Source organism: Ailuropoda melanoleuca, chromosome 12, assembly GCF_002007445.2.
Source record: "Ailuropoda melanoleuca isolate Jingjing chromosome 12, ASM200744v2, whole genome shotgun sequence".
NCBI lineage: Eukaryota > Metazoa > Chordata > Mammalia > Carnivora > Ursidae > Ailuropoda > Ailuropoda melanoleuca.
In genome coordinates, this window is record NC_048229.1 from 31,271,000 (window position 1) to 31,293,284 (window position 22,285).

At 53.3% G+C, this 22,285-nt stretch overlaps 1 protein-coding gene across 2 annotated transcripts in view; it reads right to left on the reverse strand.

The window, feature by feature from the left end:
* The window catches only part of SULT2B1 (sulfotransferase family 2B member 1), a 29,433-nt gene extending 8,016 nt beyond the window's left edge, over positions 1-21,417 (reverse strand). Inside the window, exons 1-2 of one of the 2 annotated variants that reach the window (XM_002917872.4) lie at positions 21,207-21,417; positions 3,818-3,957 (exon numbers count right to left, since the gene is read on the reverse strand). In XM_002917872.4, the coding sequence (XP_002917918.2) occupies positions 3,818-3,957; positions 21,207-21,274 (208 nt within the window). In that variant the 5' untranslated portion in view covers positions 21,275-21,417. Of the gene's footprint in view, positions 1-3,817; positions 3,958-6,820; positions 6,871-21,206 lie in introns of those variants that run through there. The other variant, XM_019798249.2, reaches the window with a different exon arrangement.
* Between the last annotated feature and the right edge of the window lie 868 nt (positions 21,418-22,285).

Genomic DNA, 22,285 nt, shown 5'->3' on the forward strand with positions numbered 1-22,285 from the left:
CCTGTATGGGCTCTTCCTGTATCCCCTGGGGTTCTTTTTTGCGGCTGTGCGGTAAAACACGCATAACGCAAAACGTACCGATTTAACCATTTTTAAAGGGTCCCGCTCAGGGGCGCGAAGTGCATTCAGGTGGTTGTGCAACCATCACCATCCGGCTCAAAGCTACTTTGAACAAAGCCCGCTGTTCAGGGAAGAGGCTTCTACAACCTTGATGAAGGCAAATTTGGCCATGGCCGTCGAGATCGCATATTCACAGACCCTTTGACCGCGCAATTCCATATCTAGGAGTTTTTTCCTACGGATAAATGCACAGGTGTACAAATGCTACACGCACCTGGGGCGTCATTGTGCGTAAAGTTTACATTGTGTCTAAAGGCAAAAGGTTGAAAACTAGTGAATACTCATCAGTCATCAACTGTTTAAACAAGAACTCCTGCACATCCCATGTTATGGAATACTGTGGAACTGTAAACAGACTAAACAAACAAGGAAGTTCGTTGTCTACAGTCCTAAGACGGGATGATGTCAAAATACAAGGAAAAAGAGGGGCGCTTGGGGGGCTCGGTCAGTTAAGCGTCCCACTCTTGATTTTGGCTCAGGTCATGATCTCGGGGACATGAGATCGAGCCCCACATTGGGGGCTTAAGATTGTCTCTCGCTCCCTCTGCCCCTCCCCCCTCTAAAAACAATACAAGGAGGGGCGCCTGGGTGGCTCAGTCGTTAAGCGTCTGCCTTCTGTTCAGGGCGTGATCCCAGAGTCCTGGGATCGAGCCCCACATCGGGCTCCTCCGCTGGAAGCCTGCTTCTTCCTCTCCCGCTCCCCCTGCTTGTGTTCCCTCTCTCGCTGGCTGTCTCTCTGTCTGTCAAAGAAAGAAATAAAATCTTCAAAAAAATAAAAATAAACAAAAATAAAAACAATACAAGGAAAAAGAAAGCAAACATATAAGCAAAACCATGATACAGAATGGTGTGGCTAGTGTGTGAACTGTGGTGGGGAAAAAGAAAATATATTTATGCACATGTCTGCTTGGATGTGCAAATTCTGGAAGGATACACAGGGGCTCTTGGTGACTGCAGGAGGAGAGAGAGAACTTTCAGTGCAAACCTTTGTACCTCTTGAGCTTTTGAACTATGAAGGTAATACTTCTTAAGAAAAAAAATCAGGGGCGCCTGGGTGGCTCAGTCGTTAAGCGTCTGCCTTCGGCTCAGGGTGTGATCCCAGAGTCCTGGGATCAAGCCCCACATCAGGCTCCTCTGCTGGGAGCCTGCTTCTTCCTCTCCCACTCCCCCTGCTTGTGTTCCCTTGCTTGCTGGCTGTTTCTCTCTCTGTGTCAAATAAATAAATAAAATCTTTAAAAAAATCAATATATTTCAAATTAAAGAAAGAGGCTGAACTAATTGGACATCTATGGGCAAAGAACCTCACATTACACTTCAACCAATATACTTAAATTATCTTAAAATGGATCATCGATTTAAGTGTAAAATCTGAAACTATAAAACTTCTACAGGGAAACACAAAGGACGTCTTTATGACCTGGGGTTAAGCAAAGATTTCCTAGCAATGGCATCAAAATCTGACCCATTAAAGAACACATTGACAAATTGGATCTCATCAAAATTAGAAACTTCTGCTTTGAGAAGACACTGGAGAGATAAGTCACAGGTGGGGAGAAAGTATTTGCAAAAGGCGTATCTGATAAAGGGTTTGTACTCAGATTATATAAAGAACTCTCTGGGTGCTTGGCTGGTTCAGTCCGTAGAGCATCTGACTCGTGATTTCAGGGTCATGAGTTCAAGCCCCACATTGGGCGTGGAGCTTACTTAAAAAAAAAAAAAAAAGAACTCTCTCGAAACTCAATAATGAAAAAACAAATGGTTTTGATTTAAAAATGGGGAAAAGACTTGAATAGACGCTTTATCAAAGAAGATACGTGATTGGCCAATGAGCCAATGGAAAGATGTTCCACATCATTAGCCAGCAGGGAAATGCAAATTAAAACCACGGTGAGATAGCAATACATACCTGTTAGAACAGCTTAAAAACCAAACCAAGCAACCAACAAACAAACAAAAAAAACCCTGACAATATCAAGTGTTGGCAAGGAACACTTGGTTGGCAAGCTCACCGATGCTGCTGGTGAGAATGCAAAATGGTAGAGCCACTTTGGAAAAAGAGCTTGGCAGTTTCTTCTAAAGTTAAGCAAACCTACTTCCCATAGACTCTGCAATCTCACTTCTGAGTATTTACCCAAGAAAAATGAAAACATATTTCCATGCACAGACTTGTATGCAAAGCTGCATAGCAGCTGCGTTCGTACTTACCCCAGTCTGGACACAACCCAAATGTCCTTCAACAGATGAATGGATAAACCGTGGTCTATCCAGAGAAAGGAATACTCCTCGGCAATAAAAAAAATTTAAAAAAACAAAAAACAAACAAATAAACAAAGACCAAACAGCCTGGGTGAATCCAAAGTATATTACGCTGAGTTAAAGAAGCCAGACTCAGAAGACCACGCATTGTAGGGTTCCATTTATATGAAATGTCCAGAATGGGCAAATCCATAGAGTTGGACAGCAGATTAATGGTGGCCATAGCTTGCAGTCGGGGATGTGGGGTTTGGGAGTGATGGCGAATGGGTACGGGGTCTCTTGTTGGGATGGTGAAACTGTCTCGGGATGGATTGTAGTGATGGTTGCACAACCCTGGGAATACATGACTACTGGAGAATCGTACACTTTAAAAGGGGTAAATTGAATGGTGTGTGAACTCTATCTCAAGAAATACCCCTCACAGAACTCTATGCTGAAGAGGGTGAATATCATATTTTGGAATGTTTCAAAAATGTTTTGAAAAAGAAATAAAGTAGTCAATCTTCATCATTGTAGAGAAGAAAAAGCTGAAGTCTGTCCCTTCTCTTGCTAAAAGCTCTCCGAGGGACTTTGAGTTAGGTCACCGCAGAGCCTCACCTTGGCTCCAAAGGGGATGCTTCATCAGCTCATGTGCCCTCAGCCTCATCGCAGCCTCACTGACCTTCTCTTGTCCCCTCAATCTCATCAAGCCTCCCCCTGACCCCAGGGCCTTTGCATGTGCACTTCTCTGTGCAGGACACACTTTCCCACTCAAACCCCTCTGCAGCTTCCAGGTCTGGACATGAACATCTTCTCCCCCACGAAGCCTGCCTTCATCCCCTAGACTATCTCTTATTATCTACATTCAATGCTTTCTGTACCCTTCCTTGGGGGCACCCATCCCAACCCTAATGATGGAGTAATATAAGTGATTGCATATTGAAATGAAATCTGTCCGTACCAACAAATTGACAAATGTCTCCCCTAGTCACAGGTGTGTCCCCACACATGGCCGATGACCAATAAGCAGCTTTTCAGTGATGGAATGGAATTAAGAGCATCCCTTTCACCCTCCCTCCTTCTCCGTCCCCTTCCTTCCTCCAATATTTTATTATGTGCCGGGCACTGTTTTAGGCTCAAAGAACACAGCAGTGATCCAGACACACTAAACCACCTGCCCTCAAAGAGCTCATGTTCCAGTGGGGAAAACAGAGAATAAATCAACAAACTAAAACACAGTATAGTGGCTGGTGGTGACAGGTGCTAGGATGGAAAGTAGCAGCTAGTTAAGAGGATAGAGAGGGACAAGGTGGGGACGCTGCTTTAGCTGGGAGGTCAGGGAAGGCTTCCCTGAGGACAGGAGAGCCCATCTGGCGGGGGAGGAAGGAGCGACACCCTTCCCCTCCGCACACCCTTCTCAGGCTCAGTGGCCGCCACCCCAGCCGCCCCGCCCAGCTGGTACCTGACTTGGGGTAGGTGATGATGAAGATATCGTCGTCCTGCACATCAGCGTTCTCTACCATGCGGATGCTCTCGGGCGAGTAGATGCCGACGGGGAAGGGGATGCCCTTGTACCTGAAGTATTCGCCTGACAACTTCTGGCTGTAGGAGTGGGGGGGAGACACCATGAGGCCCGGGAGGAGGTGAGGACAGGAGTCACTTCTGGAGCGTTGGGGGGGGGGTGCAGAGGAATCTCAGGGCAGGAGGGAGGGTGAGGAAGAGGCAGGTGAGGGGCGCCCCACTCACTTGTGGAACCCTGACAACATTTCTTCATCTGCAAGGTGGGGATGGTTTGCCCAAACCCCACAACAATCCTGTGAGGTCACGACGATTATTAGCCCCCATTTACGAATGAAGAAAGCAAGGCACAGAGAGGTTGAATGACTTTCCCAAAGCCACACATCCGGTAGGACACAGAGCACCTCACATCTGTAAAGTGGGGCTAAGTGCTTTCCTCACATTGACTCTTTGCCCCAACCGTTGAGGAAGAGGCTAAGTCGCCACCCCGTTTTACCAACAAGGACACCGAGCCCGCAGAAGTTATGTGCCCTGCCCACTCCTTCCTGTAATGCCACAGAGCAGCAGAGCGCACCTGAGAAACCCAGTCCAGGGGTCACCGTGAACCTCGAACAGTTTTGTTTTGTTTTGTTTTTTTACTATTTTATTTTTAAGTAATCTCTACGCCCAACATGGGGCTCGAACTTACAACCCTGAGTTCGAGAGTCGCCTGTTCTACCGGCTGAGCCAGCCAGGTACCCCAAAACTGAAACAGTCTCAGGTTTCAAGCCCCTCACTCGAGCTGCCTTTCCAAAACCCTCGCGATGGGTCCACAAAGCCATAGATGGAAATAAAATTTGCCAAAGCGAGATGATCTAAGAGCAATCCATTCGATCCGCTGTATCTTTCCATGACGGCCTCCCCCAGGGTCTCCTGCCCCTGGCGCGTCAAGAGGCGTGGGTATTGGGGGGCCCTGGCTAAGGTGAAGTGAAGGTGTGGAGACATTTTCCCGAGCTTCCCTGGGGTATTTATGGGGTCCGTGGTCACGCCTGTCCATGAATGGCTGTGTTCCCTCTAGGCGGCTGGCTGCAGGAATTCGCAGGAGTCACATCATGACATCGCTTGTTCTGGGGCACCTGACACGGAAAGGATGGGTGGAGGAGGAGACGCACGTCTGAAGTGTGTGAAGCCAGAAGCTAGTCTGTGTCCTTTTTCTGGAATGTGTGGAGGGTTTGTCAGCTTTGAAAATGAGGCAAGTTGCTAATAATTCTCTTTCTTATCCTAAATAAACATCCCCTCTCCCTGCGGCCAGAGTCACACGCACTCGTTCTTTTCCTTCAGGAGAACCCCCTTTGCACGGTACAAGCTTCCAGCCCCAAAAAATCCGGGCCACCCATTTGGAGCCGCCACGCTGGGCTACTTTCCGTTCATGCCTCGTTAAAGTACACTGAGGACAACCCACTGAACTGCAGGGAAAAAAAAGTATGTGTGTAAGTAGGTTATATTGTCTGTGGATTTCACTTTGGGATGGTGAAGAGGCTATTACTAATATTCTGTTACATAAAGAGGGTTGGGGACCACACAGACGAAACTCAGAAATATAACGTTGGGTGAAGGACAGGCCACAAGAGGGTCCGGACCCCATGATTTCAATTATGGGAAGTTCAAATACAGGAAAAGTGCTAGAAGGTTCTAGAAGGTGCTAGAAGTTGCCAGAAGGTGGGGCAGCAGTTTATCTTTCGGGGTTAGTGGACTGTGAGGTGGGGGCTGGTTACATGTTGTGCCTACTTTGCAAAATTCCTTGAGTTGTTGACCAAAGCTCTGTGGACAGCAGTCCTATGAGTTTTACCTTAACAAAATAGTCAGCGAATAAATGGATAAGGCATTAAAGGGCGGGGGGAGGCCTTCCCACTAAAACAACTGTTTCTGGTAAAAAGGAGGCAAAGTGCAGGGCCTGATGAGGTTGAAAACCTAGGGGCTTGGGGCATCTTTTCTGTTCCTCCTCGTCTGCCCAGTTGACAGTTGAGCAAATGGAGGTCCACTGAAGGCTATGACTGGCCCGGGGGCCCCCAGGATCCTTCCTGAAGGCCTCTACCAGCTTCGGAGATTTGAGGGATGGGGAGTTTCTCCAAGGCCGGCACCAGAGTCAGACTTGGAGGAGAAGAATAGAAGCTAGAGAACTGTGTACCCTCTCCCTAGGGTTGCTGGAGGGTTCTGGGGAGCCCAGCGGAGGCTCAGCCAGCCGGGGTCTCCCAGGGGCACTGTCCCGAGGTGGGCCTGGAAGGGGAGAAGCGGAGAAGCTGGCGGATGGGCTACAGCCTGCTGGCAAAGGCCCCTTTATCCCTGACTGGGGGCTGTTCCCACGGTGGCTTTGGTACTTCCTGTTCGAGCTGAGGCCCCATACTTCATCCCTCTGTGCCTCAGTTTCTTCAACGGTGAAAGGGAGACAGGAGAAGTAGCAGTGTCCTGATGAAGGGCATTAACTCTGAAGCCAGAATATGGGGGTTTGAATTCTGTGTTCCACCGGCTGTGTGGCTTCGGGCAAATCAATCGACCTCTCTGCGCCTCCTCCGTTTTTTATCCATAAAATGGGGGTAGTAATAATCAGTACCTCCTACGGTTGTTGTGAGCACGTAGAAAGTACTCGACCCCGACCCCGAGATCAAGAGCCTCACGCTCCACCACGGAGCCGGCCAGGCGCGCCTCCCGTTGCTGTTGTGATTCGCGGTAATAGAGGCAAAGGTGGGCATTGCGCGCATCCAGAGGAGGGGCTGCTTAGCACAGCGTTGTAGTGACGTCACTGCGCAGTGACGACGTCAGCTCCCCTACAGGGTGAGGGTGGGCGTGGAATTAGTGACGTCACTGGTTGCCAGGCAGATTAGCCCAGGCGGTGGGTGCTTGGAGGCGGTCAGTTCCCATTAGATCGGCAGCTAAGTGCCTGGGTCTCGGCGCTCTCCGCTCTCCTCACCTCGCTGAGCCTCAGTTTCCTTATCTGTCCCATGAGGATAATGGTCATCTCCACCTCAGGGTTTTCATCCTACCTGAGGATTAAAAGGGATAGTTTAGGGGCACCTGGAGGGCTCAGTCGGTTGAGCGGCTGCCTTCCGCTCAGGTCATGGTCTCAGGGTCCTGGGACGGAGTCCCGCATTGGGCTTCTCCCTCTGCCTGCTGTTCCCCCTGCTTGTGCTCTCTCTGTCAAATAAATAAAATCTTTACAAAATAAAAATAAAAGGGACAATCTAGGTTAGGCGCCTGGCTCCTGGTAAACAGCGGGGAAGCGGAAGCTCCGTTTGGTGGCAGCGCTGTTTCCGTCTTTGATCTGACAGCCGCTCGGAGACTTGTCCTCCCCAGTTGATAGGAGAGGAAAAGGGAGATGCCAACAGGGAAAAGATCCTGTGCCCTTTAGGAGTCCCTGAAATAGTCACTGATGGCATGAATGAATAAGTACGAGGGGGTCCCCCTCCCAGCGCCCCCAGCACTGACAGCCTCCACAGCGGGGGTCCACGTCCCACCCCAGGGGGCCACGTCCTTGGTGCGCCACCTGTATCTGACTGACCGAATGCATGCGAGAGGGAACAGAGGCATTGACCAAGAAAAAAGCTAGGGAAAGCCAAAGCTTTCGCAACGTCCTTTCACCTGCCTCAGCCCTTCTCAGCGACCCCGCGCTTCAGAATCCCCTGCCCGGCCCTTTAGAGATGCCCACAGCCGGGCCCCTTGCAGGCCAGCAGTGTCTAGACCTTACCAGTGCACCCTCAGCGCCCAGAACAACCAATTGCTCATTAAATAATCGAAGCGTGAACGCCGCCTCTCTGCTCGTGCCCAGGCTACAGATGTGACAATGGAAGGAAGCAAGAGTGACTTGTCCCAGGCCACATGAAGCAAGTCCCAGGCAGAGCTGGGATTTGAATCTCAACCCTGCAGGCAGTTTCCCCTGTGCAATGAGCACTCTTCCCACCTCCAGGCCTTCACATGGGCCGGTCCTCCTGCCAGGAATGCTGTCCCTGCCCTTGTCTGCTGGAGCGCGGAGGCCGGGGCGCCCCCACCCCATTCCTGCGTGGCCCAGTCTCACTGTGTGTCCTCTAACAGGTGCTGTGTGCCTTCATCCCCAGCTTGTAAATCAAATCTGGCCCCAGGGTGACTTTTCTTTCCCGGGGTGACAAGCCTGTTTTGTTCCCACACTACGTCCCGGGGCCTGGCCGGCTGCTGTCGCTTGACTGGAGCCGAGGAATGAAGGTGACAATGGAGCTGGGTCTGAGTCTGGCAGCAGGAGAGACCGCAGACAGCGCTGGGGCCGCACGATGGGAAGTTGGCTGGGTACCTGCTTAACCTCGTCGTTGGTGCCTGACCTGGTCTGCCCTGCTCGGGAGACCCCAGGACGCGAGGCTCTAAGAATGACCCAACTCATCGACCCTCCGGTCTCCCCGCCCAGCCCTGGCCCTCTCTCTCTCTGTCCGCACTCCTCTCCAGCTCTGGTCTCCTCCTCGCCCTCTCGCCCTCCAGCCAGCCCCCTCCATCCCTTGGCCTCCAGTCCCTCCCACCTGTCCATCCGGCATGTGGCCACAGCCCCTCAGCCTGGAACTCAAGGCCCGCTGTCACCTGGGCCTGCGCATTCCTCTGGCCTCCTCCGACCTGAAAGACCACGTCTGACTTCCCTCTGGCCCCAGCAGGGGAGGAAGGGCAGGGGAGCCACACATAAAGAAAATCTATGCCAAGGGCATATGTTATCAGACTTCTCCCAGAACCCCATGAAGTGGGTATGGAGAGCACTACTTCGATCCGGAAAGAACGGAGGCCCAGAGAGGTTAATATATTTCCCTAAGGTCACACAGCAGCCTTCCTAGGCAGTCTCAGTAAGTACTTGTCAATGAGCCTCCACCCCTTCCTCTGAAGCTAGAGCACCGTGTGCCGGTCACGTTCAGTGTTTTAGCCCCAGGACCTGGCACGCAATAGGTGTGCAAGAAACAAATCCATGCCCAGCTCAGATCCCCAGAGGCAGCCCAGGCCACAGTGGGGAAGGAAGATGGGCTGAGGTTGGGTAGACTTGGATTTGAACTCAGGCTCTGGTCCCAACTTGCTCTGTGACCTTGAGTACATGGCTTACCCTCTCTGGGGCCTCGGGATGAGAAGGATAGGAAGGCTTCCCTCGAGGGAACTTGGTAAAGATTAAAAGCCACGCCGCCTCTCGACTGGACTTTAGTCGCCTCCTTCCTGATCTCCCTGCTTCCACAGCCCTGCACCCCAGTGACAGTTCTCCCCACTGTTAGAAACTAAGTAGGCTCTGGGGCGCCTGGGTGGCACAGCGGTTAAGCGTCTGCCTTCGGCTCAGGGCGTGATCCCGGCGTTATGGGTTCGAGCCCCACATCAGGCTCCTCTGCTATGAGCCTGCTTCTTCCTCTCCCACTCCCCCTGTTTGTGTTCCCTCTCTCGCTAGCTGTCTCTATCTCTGTCAAATAAATAAATAAAATCTTTAAAAAAAAAAAAAAAAGAAACTAAGTAGGCTCTTGTCTCTCTTCTGCTCCAAACTCACCCGCCTCCCTCAGAGAAAAAGCAACGTCCTCACCATGAATATAAGGCCCTACAAGAGCCGCCCTGACCCTTCGGCCTTAATTTTCACCCCCACCCCTCGCTTACTGCTCTCCTTGCTGGTCCTCCGACCCCTCAGGCCAAGGCCTGCCTCAGGGCCTTTCCACTGACTGTCCTCTCTGTCTTCCATCTGGGCCTGGGATTAGCACCCTCACCTCCTGCCTCTGCTCCCACAGGCAGCACCGCTGCACCTCGTCGGTGAGGCCTCACCCGACACCCTGTTTATAATTCAGCCCTACCCCAGCCCCTCACCCTGCTTTGTCTTCCTCACGCGCTGGGCACCTTCTGGGCAGCTCTCACGGCTTATTTATCTCTTTGATTGTTTATTGCCTTCCTTCTCCTCTTGCATGTAAGCTCCGTGAGACCAGGGATTTTTTTTTTTTTTTGGGTCCGTCTTTTTTGCCAGTGTATCCAATACACAGAGCAGCCCTTCCATCCAGATTTGTTGAAGAAATCAGATTCATGCTGAGAGCGCTGCCTGGCACAGTACTCCCCACGGCATTATGGGCCTGGCTTCCTTTATTCCCTCAACACCCCTAGGAGACAGGTGGTATTACCATCCCCCCCCTTACAGATGGGAGATGGAGGCACAGAGAGGCAGAGTCACTTGGCTGATGTCACACAGCCACAGGGGGCAGAGCTGGGTTTTGAACCCAAGCAGTGTGGCCCCACAGTTTGACCCGTCACCAGCCAGGGCCGTGGGGTAGCGCCTCTAGGCCCCTGCATTTGGGGCTCCCCAGGTGTGCTCCTTTCTGGGCAGGGGTTGTAGGCGGTGGTCAAGGAGACATAGATTTGGCCTTGGGCAACTCACGTAACCTCTCCGAGTCGGTCTCCACCTCCCTCCCCTTGGTCATGGGAGTATTTAACTCCCAGGGGAATAATATTACATTATATACTGTGTATTCATATATCTCACTGAGCTATATATTTTTTCAAGATTTACTTATTTATTTGAGAGACAGAAAGAGAGCAGGGGGAGAAGCAGAGGGAGAGGGAGAGAGAGAATCCCAAGCAGACTCCGTGCTGAGCGCAGAGCCTGATGCGGGACTCGATCTCACGACCCCGAGATCATAACCCAGGCCAAAACCAAGAGGGGGACAATCCACTGACCGGCCAGGCGCCCCCGAACTATCTTAACACAAGCAGATTTCAAGCCAGAGTCTCTTCCCGTCCTGGGTGTTCACCCAAGAACAACAAATGTTTATGTTCATACAAACATCTGTACTCACATATTCATAGCGACACTGTTCACAACCGCCCCAAACTGGGAACAACCCAGACGGCCTCCAACGGGTGAGCAGGTCAACAGCGGTCCGTCCACACCAGGGGGCACTACTTGGCAATGACAAGAAACAGACCGCTGAGCCCCACAACCGCGTGGACGCGTCTTGAAGGTGCGGTGCGAAGGAAGCCAGACTCCGGAGGGCACGTCCGTGTAGCCCCATCCGTAGGACGGCGGCCCCCATGGACGTCTACACCCCAATCCCCAGAGCCTGACTGTGTTACACTGCATGGAAAAGGGGATCTTGAGGCTGTGATTCTGGTCAGCATTTTGAGATGGGGAGATTATGGGGTGGCCCTAAATTTAATCACAAGGGTCCTTCTGAGAAGGAGGGGGAAGGAGAGGAACAGTGGTCACAGAAGCAGAGGTCAGAGAGCAGAGAGTTTGGAAGATGCGAGTGGGCGGCTGGCTTTGGAGACAGACAAAGGAGCCATGAGCCACGGAACACAGGAGGCTTCTAGGAGCTTCTAGGAGCTGGAAAGGCACAGAAGGACCTGATTCTCCTGAGAGCCTCCGGGAGGAACGCCGCCCTGCTGCCCCTCAGATCTGAGCCCGTCAACACCCATTCAGACTTCTGAGCTCTGCAAGAGTAGGGACTTGGGTCTGTATGGCTTGAGGCCACTCGCGGTGTGGTCATTTGTTGTCGCAACAACAGGGAACATGACATTTTCGAAATGACAAAGCTGTATGGACAGAGACTAAACCGGGGGTGGGGGGTGCGGTGGGGGGAGAGGGCAGTCGGGGATGGGGGGCCTGACCTCAAAGGGATGATGGGACGGTTCTGATGGTGGTGATGGTTATACAAATCGCACATGTACTAAAATTCATAGAACTATACACTCCCCCTAAACACACACAAAAGTCAACTTTATAATTTTCTTTAAAGGGCCTCGTTCATATAAATGCTTAGTGCCCATTAGCCGTTATTAAAACAAAACATCCTGGTGGCCAGTGTCCCTCTTGGCTACTCTGGGATGGGCAGAGAAGCGATGCCTGCCTATGTTACAGGCCTGCCTTGGATTTGCTGTGTGACCTGAGGCTACTCGCAAGCCCTCTCTGGTCTCCTATCAAGAATGAGCAGTGGCAGGGGGAACAGGGACCTTTTTTCCAGGGACTTTCCAGTCTGATGTCCAAGGAGAGCTCTCCATCCCTGGGAGCTTTAGGCCTTTCCGCCTGAGATGGGGCAAATTTATTCGTTCAGCCCACAAGTATTTACTGAGCACCTACTCTGAGCCCAGCGCTGGGAGATACAAGAGCGAAGCGAAATGACCAAAAAGCCCTACCGCAATTTGTGTTCGAATGGACAAAAACGAGCCCAAAATGTTTTAATGTGGGTGCGCACGTGTGTTTTTTAAAGATTTTATTTTTAGGGGCGCCTGGGTGGCACAGCGGTTAAGCATCTGCCTTCGGCTCAGGGCGTGATCCCGGCGTTCTGGGATCGAGCCCCACATCAGGCTCCTCTGCTATGAGCCTGCTTCTTCCTCTCCCACTCCCCCTGCTTGTGTTCCCTCTCTCGCTGGCTGTCTCTATCTCTGTCGAATAAATAAAAATTAAAAAAAAAATAAAATAATAAAAAAAAAAAGATTTTATTTTTAAGTAACCTCGACACTCAACGTGGGGCTCGAACTCACAACCCCGAGACCAAGGGGTGCACGCTCCACCCACTGAGCCAGCCGGGCGCCCCTGAACCCCCAATGTTTTCAATGTGGAATGCCAGATGGTGATGGGGAACATGGAGCTGGTAGGGGGTAGAGAACATCTGGAGAAGATTGCAGGTTTAGATCCATGGAGCAGGAAGTAGTAACCAGGGGAAGCGCGTGTGCAAAGGAGGTGACAGGATCCGCGGCTGGGGTTCTGGGGTCTGCCTGAGGCTGGAGCTGCTCCCCTTCCTGGGCGCTGGGCGCGGCCCCAGCCTTCAGGAATGCAAGCCGGCTGGCCAGCCGGCTGGCCTGCTGACTCATGCTGGCGCCTGTGGTCAACCTGCCTCTCTCTGGGGAACGCTGCCAAGCCTCCCTGAGCCTGAGCTGGGTTCAACGTGCCCCATTCCCAGAACACACTGTACAGGGCCCAGGCCAGCCACCATGTCTTTGTCTGGTGGCTCTCCGTGGCAGGAGTACCTTTCCCTCACCTCCTGAAATTCCACTTGGAGCGCATCTGGGCAAGCATCCGCATCTCCCCTGGGCACCTCCATCCCAGCGCAATGACTCACGCCTTGGCCAGAGTACAGAGAAACAGGCTCTTTTCACTTGCCTGCTCTTGGCAGGAGAGCAATTAGACTAACCTCTTTGGGAGATCACTTGGCAACATTTTAATTATGCGACCACCTCCGCTAAAGCAGGAGACACCCCCCTGTGTCTGCGCATTGTTCCTCATTTCCGCCTCCTGTTTGCTTCTTTCGCAGCCCTTTTAACACTTAGTAACTAATTTCTTTGGCTAGTGACTTCTTAAAATCAGTCCGCCCTACTCGCAGAGGGGTGCTAGGAGGGACTCCTACCGTGTCCCACCTCCAAGAAACAGCGTCTGACATTCGGGCACTACTCCCATCATACCCGTTGGAGGTGCAAGTGAACGTGACCCCCAAAAATTTATGGATTAGATCGGCGGCCTTGAGCGGGTGCCCAATTAAATATATAACAGGATGTTTATTGCAAGATCATTTACAAGCAAGACTTGAAACAGCACAGGACTGGGTAAATACATCAGGGCCCCACAAACCCTGGAACCCGGCCATTCAAAAGGAGGCTTTATTTCTGTAGCGGGATGGGGCTCCCACGGCTCTTTCTCAAAGCCCAAGGCCCTTCGTGTTTGCGCATTACACTGAACATAGACACCCTGTATTAGAAGAAAATCCCATAAGCAAATATGGGAATGTTTACGATGACATGTTCTGATGTCTGCAGCTTGCTTTGGAAACATATCACAAATAAGGACGGACGGACGGATAGAAGGATGCTCAGATGTGTGGTAAGACACATCAAATACAATTTTAGTGGTGGTAGGTATAGGGATGTTCGTGGATAATTCTTCCAAGTTTTTTTTTTTTTTAAATATGTTTGGACATTTTCACACTGAAAGATTGGAGGGATAAGGAGGTGGTATTTATCTGGCAAGATGTCCCAGATATCACAAAAAGCCAGAAGGTATGAAGTACTATCTTGCAAAGTGGCCGGACCCTGCCCTTGGCGGGTGGGACCAGACACGTCTTGGGGGACGTGGGAGCCACAGGTGGCAGAGCCTGGGCCCCAAATACGTGGCCCCGTGACCCAAAACGCTTGTGGCTGGGGCTGGGGTGTGAGCCCTCAATGAATTTCTACCGTGTTAAGCACCCCAAGTGGGAGGATGTTTAAGTCTGCCAGACTTCCTTAGTAGGGCGCATGCGTCTTTTTCTTTCTCTTTAGAAAATCTAATTAGGAAAATAACAAATTCTTGGATCATATCTCTGTATCTTTTGATCATCTGGGTTTATTAATAAGTTAATGGGTCTCTCCCAAGAATGCCTTTGCCAGCCTCAGGGGATCCCAGTACTACCAGTTTGGTGAGTAACTTAACTGCTTATAGAAGCACATGCAAGCATTCACAGTGTGAGTGCTCTGATTTCTCCCCCTCCTCCCCCTCCTCCCCCTCTTCTCCTCTCCCTCCTCCCCTCCCCCTTCTCCTCCTTCTTCTCCCTCTTCTCCTCCCCTTCCTCCCCTCCCCCTCCTCCTTCTTTTCCCTCTTCCCCTCCCCCTCCTCCCCTTCCTTCTCCCTCTTTTCCTCCTCCTCCCCTCCCCCTCCTTCCTTCTTCTGCTCCTCCTCCTCCCCCTCCTCCTCCCCCCTTCCTCTCTTTCTTCTAAAAAATATTGATTGCATACCTTACGCCTTACCCTGCACCTTGCTTATTTTTTAGGTCAATCTACAGCCGTCTCGTTCTGTTTAAAAATAGCTGCAACATATTCCACTTCCATCCTTTTAAAATTATTTTCCTTTTGACGAAACGTATTAATCTTAAGTGAATTTTGACAAACGCATATCCTCCTGTGATCCCAACTCCTAGCAAGACACAGAAGAGCCCAGCGCCCCAGAAAGTTTCCTGGTGCCTCCTCCGATTCTGTCCCCGCCCTTGCCCGAGTCGTGACCTCTGTCCCGAGTGTTCCTCAGAAATAGAGTCGTCTGGTCTTGGGTGTGCTAGAACTTTCATCTTATAGAATGTACTCCGGCATCTGGCTTCTTTTGCTCAGCACAACGTTCTTGACATTCATGGGTGTTTGTGTGTATGTTAGAGTTTTTTTCCCTTCTGTGGCTGAGTCGAATTCCTCTGTATGAATAAATCGCAGGGTGCGTAATCCATTTCCCTGTTCTTGGCTGTTTCCAGATCAGGCTATTATGCGGAAAGCTGATGCACCTATCCCGGTCTTTGGGTGGCCCAGCATTCTCATTTCCTTGGGCAAATAACCAGGAATTGGAATTGCTCAGTCATAGGGTGGGGGTCTTACTGTTTGCATTTAGTAACCATCCATTTTAAGTTCTGATGGGGTAAAATCCCCCCCCTTCCTTCCCCCACCTCCCGCACTTCTTGCACATTTCAAATCCACCCAAACTTTTAAGTAACTTAAAAAAATTTTTGAGATTTGTCACTTTGATATATCACTTTCCTAAGGATAATAGTAATGCAGACAAATCTAGTTAAAGAAATTAATCACTCTCTTCAAATTCTCAGAGTTCTTTGTACTGCTGCCCGGGCTTTGTCCCTCAAAGGCCAGCAGATTCATTGCGCCCCCATTGGCTCGCACAGCCCCCACCTCTCCAAGGCCCCCGCGCCAGCACGGTCAGTGCTGTTCTGTTCCCACCACCAAGTTGTGCTTGTTCCCTGCATACTCTATGCTCCACTGCCTCTCAGGTCTCGTGTGCCAGTGCCTTTAGCCTGAGGCTCTTCGTGACTTTTCTTTCTTTCCTTTCTCTCTAATGCTCCCCCCTCCCTTCCAACATGCATTTATTAAGCTCCTACGATGTACCTATCCTGGCCTTTGGGCCACTCACAGCCTGCAGCCACGCCAGCCAACAGAACTTTCTGGAATGATGGAGACAGTCCGTTCTGCACTGCCCAGGATGGCAGCTGCTGACCCTGTGTGGCCCACGGAGCCCTTGAAACGCAGCCGTAGCAACAGGGGGCCCTTTCAATTGTATTTGCTTATTATTGATTTCAGCTGTCACCCGGACACTCAATTCCAATTACTGGAAAGCTTTTTGGGCAGGTTTGGAACAACTCAGGCCTGGGGATCGGGATGGGCTTTTCCCAGCTGTAACGCAGCGAGATCTAGAAGCAGGCCAAGTCTTCCTGATGGGAGGCTGGCATCTCGGAGCAGAAGCCCACTCGGTCTCAAAGGCTTCGCATACAAAGCATGTAAAATGTGTCATTGATAATTTTTTCTATTGGTTCCGTGTTAAAATGGTAGTGTTTCAGATATATCGGGTTAAATAAAATATAGAATTAAAATGATTTTTGCCTGTGTCTTTTGCCGCTTTTTTTTTTTTTTTTAATGTGGCCCTGAGGAAATGTTTACCTCGGGGGCTCGCACCATGCCCTCTACGGTCCACCCTCCAGCGTCGGTCTGGAAGGTGGACAGACCACCGACTCACTGGTCCCCTCGTGAAGGTGATTCCTGCACAGGGACATCCCTTTCCTGCAGTCCGAGGACTCCTGTCTGAACCCTTTCTCCAGAGGCTTCAGAGCGAGGCCCTGGGAGCGCATCTCTGATGTACGGGGCCTCTGTGGGCCTCAGTGTCCCCATCTGGAAAATGGGAATCCCAACCTGGGCGGCCTCACAGGGCTGTTTAGAGGATCCAAGGAGCTAACCCACACAAAGCCCTTGAGGAGCCTGGCACTTGCTGAAGGCTCCGGAAGGTTCTAATTACCACCATTCTTCACCCTGGCCCCACCCTTCCCGGCACCTGAGATCCTGGCTCAGGAGGGGGTCACGGGATTTGGAAAAGGAGGAAGGAAAAAAAAAAAACAAAACCACACAAACCCTGACTCAGCAGAGAGCACCGAAATCTGGCCCATCCCCGGGCAGCACCCGCTGCTCCCGTTTCACAGATGCTCAGCTCCAAGCGCCCCTGTCTGCCCCACGGGTCCCAGCCAGCGAGTGACGCGGGCAGGATCTTAACTGAGGGTTGCCTGCTTGCAGACTTCGGGACTCTGGCCTTCTTGCCTACAGTGGCAAAGTCCTGACATCTCTCTTGGGGCCTCTGATCCAGGCCTCCCCAGCAACACCAGTGCCCCCCTCCCTGCCCTGGCATTCGATGCCACCAGAGTCCGCCGAGGTGCCACTCTCCCTCCCACAGAGCCCCCCCCCCCCCCAAACTCAGCTGCTCAATCCNCCCCCCCCCCACAGCTGCTCAATCCTTTCCAAGCAGCTCCAGGATGTTCCCACTCCCCAGCCCAGAAAGAGCACTTGGGAATGGAGACACATCCTGCCCTTTGCTCTCCAAGCCTGGGTCATCACTGGGGAGCGGGGTGGCTCTGAGCATCTCCCAAGGCACCTTATTTACTAGCGGCAGCCCAGAGTCCCCTCCCCTCTCCGCCTGCCCAGATTCCACCCAGGCGGCAGCAAGGTCCAATGTCCTTTTATTTGCTTATTGCTTAGAACTTTTTTATTAGCGGCCCCTTTCTCCCTGGGAAAAGCAGCTCTGTGAATGGCAGGGCTCTAGCCAATAAAATCTTTTGAGTGGCTCAGCCCTCCCCAAGGAAGGAGGAGGCTGGGATTTTAAAACCAGGGCTGGAGACCTCAGCCATAAACCCGGGAGATCAGAAAGGGCTATGCAGGGGCGCCTGGGTGGCACCGCGGTTAAGCGTCTGCCTTCGGCTCAGGGCGTGATCCCGGCGTTATGGGATCGAGCCCCACGTCAGGCTCTTACGCTAGGAGCCTGCTTCTTCCTCTCCCGCACCCCTGCTTGTGTTCCCTCTCTCGCTGGCTGTCTCTATCTCTGTCGAATAATAAATAAAATCTTTAAAAAAAAAAAAAAAAGAAAGGGCTATGCAGCGGGTTCTCCAAGATCAGATGGAGGGAGGGGCGGCAGCCGCAGGTCCAAACGCCTGCTTGGTTTCCTCTGGCTTTGATTCTCTCCAGAACGGGCTGGTGGTGGCCCAGCCCAGCATGCCCACACTCCAGGAAACGTGGCAGAGCACAGACTACCCACCAAGCCTCCCATCCGGGCTGGAGCTTCCTCCCCTTCCTCATCCCTTTGCCACCACGGCGTGAGAGCCAGGCAGCCTGGGTTCGGATCCTGACGACATCCCACTTGGCAGCTGTGTGACCTCGGGCAACTCACTCAACCTCTCTGGGCCTCAGTGGTCTCAATCATACACGGGATGACAATAGCAGATCATCTGTGCCAGTTAATCTCAGACAGTTGCTGGGAAGCCGCGCAAGCGCATAAGAAAGGACTAAAAGGGACTCATGTCCCCTGGGCCTGTCTCCCCATTGGCTCCACCGCCCGCCTGCCTCCTGCTTGCTCTTAATGTTTTCCTTTTCAAATTTTGATTTTTGCCCTTAATATCCCCCTTTTGTGCATTGAATACCTACACGGTGACACGGAACACTACAAAATTTATAAAGGGTGACTGATCGCAAACCCCGCAAAAGAGAACGTTCTGAGCCCTGTGTCTCGCTGATGTTTCTGAGCTCCTGGTCCCCACAACCGCTATCCCAGTGAAATTCTGTCGCAGTTTTGTCACATATGCCTGTATTCCCAAAGCAATGTAAGAGCTTTTTTGGTTTTCTGGGGGGGTCGTAAAAAACTGGAATCAGGCTGCAGACAGTGTCCTGCGAATTCTCTAGCTGGACATGAAGAGCCACTCTTGGGGCTGTGGGTAATAATGATCCCCATGGGAATCTTCCATTGCCTCCGTTGGTCCCCTCCAATCCACAGTTTGCCCCTCCTCTCCCCTCTCCCTGCCTGCCCTGCCCCTGCTCACCTGCCTTCCGGGCCTGACTCATCCCACAAGCATGCCTAATCTCCATTCATTCCTTGACATCATTCTCAGAGACTCCCTAGGGCCCCCAAGGTGGCCCAGCTCTGTGAACAGTCCGGGTGTGGTGCATGGCATGAGTGTGAAGCTGGAAGTGTGGTCAGGTTCCGTGGTGGCCAAGAATCTGACATAGTGTGAGATGGGACTTTGCCAGACAGGGAGAGAGGTCACCCCAGGCAAAGGAATGTTCGGGATGCAAGGCCCAAAGGTGTGAGATCCAGGCTGGGGTGGGTGTGGAGGCAAGCCGGTGGGGCCCAGGCATTGAGGAAGGTGCAAACTGTAGGAACAGAGGGGAGCTCCCCCAGAAGAAGCAGGATGAGCGGCGGGACCTCAGCCCCACTCCCCCGTTTTAAACCAGAGCAGCTCCCTCTTGAACTCTATGATGGGTTTCTATTCCAGAATAAGATTCTTCTGGGACAAAGCAATCTGTGTCTTAAAACGTCTTAGAAACCATCACTGTGGGGGCTAGTGAGCCACAGAAGGAACTTGAGCTGGGCATGGCCAGGGTTAGATCTGGAGATTAGAAAAGACTTCTCTGGGAATCCCCACGGAGGAAATGAATATGCAAAGGCACTGGGGCAGAAAACAGTGAGGCACAGCCCCCCGGTAATCTCAAGTACTGGGATAGATGGAACACACAGGCAGGAGGCCAGACCACCAGGGGCTGGAGGGCCTTGGGACTGGGGGGAAGGGAGGGACAGCTCTGGGAAGAACTGGAGGCAGGGAGGCTGGGGTGAGGCTGGGGGAAGGGTGGGAGAGGAGGCCTGGGGGGGCAGGCAGGGGGAAGGCATGGGATGGAGAGTCCTGGCACAGGAGAGTGAGGCTGGAGGGATGATTCTGGGGAGCCCCTGAGCTCCCACTCCAGCTGGGGATGGTGCATGTCTGAGCCACCTGGGAGGGGCCCAGACGGGATGGTAAGGGCCCTCGTGAGGGGCATCCTTCTGGGCCCAGGGGTTCCAGAAGCTCATGGAGAAGAAAGTTTGAGGTGCCCTGAGGACCCCTTAGGGAACTACAGACATTCAGGTCTAGAGGTGTCTTACAGGTGAGGGGTTATTTGCCCCCATTTTTCAGATGGAGAAACTGAGGCTCAAGAGGGCACCTGACTGGATCGAGGTCACCCACTGAGCAATGGCTGGGGATGTGCTGGCCCCCTGGATGTGGGGGAGCAGAGGGGAGGGAGGCTCCCAGGTGCCCGGGTGGGAGGTGGGGCCCCCCAGAGGTGGAAGCCCAGAGGAGAGCTCATTGATCTCTGGAGGGAGAAACTGCAGAACCCAGAGGCCAGGAGAGCAGGAGACAAGAATGTTGAGTGGAGGATGCTGGGGCCTCAAGCAGGCCTGGGACAGCCCGGTGAGCAGTCTCAGCCCCAGAGACCCAGAGCCGCTGGGAGGCTGGTCCACATCACACAGCCATCCGGATTCACCTCTCTGTGCCCTGGCTCCTGGGTGAGGGAGGGGAGGGCAGGGGAGGGACCCAGACACTACAACCTGGGCTGGCTGGAGGGGCCCAGAGGGCCAGCGGAGAGACTCGCCTGGCAGACTGAAAGATACTGGGGGAGGGGGATCAGCTGAGCAGCTCGCTGTGTGCTCTTGGGCAGGCCGCCTGCCCTCTCTGAGCCTCCACTTGGGCATCTGAAAACGGAGCCACGGGGAGGGGGTATCGCCAAGGCTGTTGAGGACAGGAGGGACCACAGACCCTGGGGTCAGACCAATAGGGTTCAGATCTGCTTTGGGCTGCGCGATCACGGTCATGGCACTTCCGCGCTCGGCCTGGGTTTCCCCATCCAGAAAGCGGGTATGGGAAAAGCTTCTGACTCATCCCCAGGAACAAAGGGGTCACGCTCAGTACCCTAACCTCTCCTAGGAGGGCTGCTGAGTCCAGAGCCCATCCTGTCCTTGGAGCCCCCGGGGACACAGCCTCTGACTCGGGGACCCAGCTGCCTCCCCACCCCTGCCCACCCTTGCTCTCCCATCCTCCCCCGAGCAGAGCAGGTGGTTCTAACAGTGTCCCAGCCCTTAGAACAGCACCTGGCTGACCGAGCCTCTCAATAAATATTTCTTTTTCTTTTCTTTTTTTTGGCCACATTCCAAGCCCCCAAGAAGGAAAGCACCCCCATCTGAAGGTCCTCTGGGGTGTCCAGGATGAAAAGTGGACAACAGGCCTAAGGGCAGTTGTTTCTGAGCAGTTACTGTGAGCCAGATTCCCACTCTCACCCAGCGCTGTGTCAGGAAGATGTCTTTGGCAGACAGAGAAACTGAGGCCCCACCGTGGTCCGGGACACCTCAGGAATCCCAGCAAGTAACTCAGCACGGCCCTGTCCCCACCGACTTCCAGCAGGGATGAGCCGGCTGAGTCTTGCCGGGTCTCAGGCAGGGGGAGGCTGGGGGCCCCCAGTGCAGAGGCCCACGGCTCTCCCCCAGGCCACCTCCTCCGGGCAGGCGGTGGGGGGGATCCCACCGGCTGTTGCCCAGGCCCCTGCCTCACCTGAGTTCCAAGATGTTTTCCTGCGTGTCCCACAGGGCCGGGATCCGGGGCTCGGCGGGCCCGTCCATGGCAGGCCGGTGAGGGAAGGGAGGGGAGGACGCGCGGGAGCAGGCGGCACAGGGACCAGGTGTGTGCAGCGGTGGCGTCTGCCACCGGAGGAGCCCGCCAGGTGCCTACCTCCCCGCCCAAGGGGAGGGGCAGCACCCAGCCGGTTCTCCCAGCTGCTACCCACGCCTCCAACTGCGGGGAGAGGCTGGGAGGGAGCCACCCTATTCCGAGGGTGGGGAGGGGAGGAGAGCCGGTGGACACATCTCAGGAATCTCCCCAGTGGCCAGGGGCAGAGTCTAGGAGGCCACTCCAGCTTCAGAGTGGAACCTTCTGGGCTACTGGTTCCGGGCATACCCCCCCCCCCCCCCGCCCCGGAGTCTCGCTTGCAAGTGTGACGAAAAGGTAATCTCATCTCAGAGTTCATTCATTCATCCGTTCATTTATTCATTCAAGAAATATTTATTGAGGGGCGCCTGAGTGGCTCAGTCATTATGCGTCTGCCTTCGGCTCAGGGCGTGATCCTGGCGTTCTGGGATCGAGCCCCACATCAGGCTCCTCCGCTATGAGCCTNAAGCTTTTCCCATACCCGCTTTCTGGATGGGGAAACCCAGGCCGAGCGCGGAAGTGCCATGACCGTGATCGCGCAGCCCAAAGCAGATCTGAACCCTATTGGTCTGACCCCAGGGTCTGTGGTCCCTCCTGTCCTCAACAGCCTTGGCGATACCCCCTCCCCGTGGCTCCGTTTTCAGATGCCCAAGTGGAGGCTCAGAGAGGGCAGGCGGCCTGCCCAAGAGCACACAGCGAGCTGCTCAGCTGATCCCCCTCCCCCAGTATCTTTCAGTCTGCCAGGCGAGTCTCTCCGCTGGCCCTCTGGGCCCCTCCAGCCAGCCCAGGTTGTAGTGTCTGGGTCCCTCCCCTGCCCTCCCCTCCCTCACCCAGGAGCCAGGGCACAGAGAGGTGAATCCGGATGGCTGTGTGATGTGGACCAGCCTCCCAGCGGCTCTGGGTCTCTGGGGCTGAGACTGCTCACC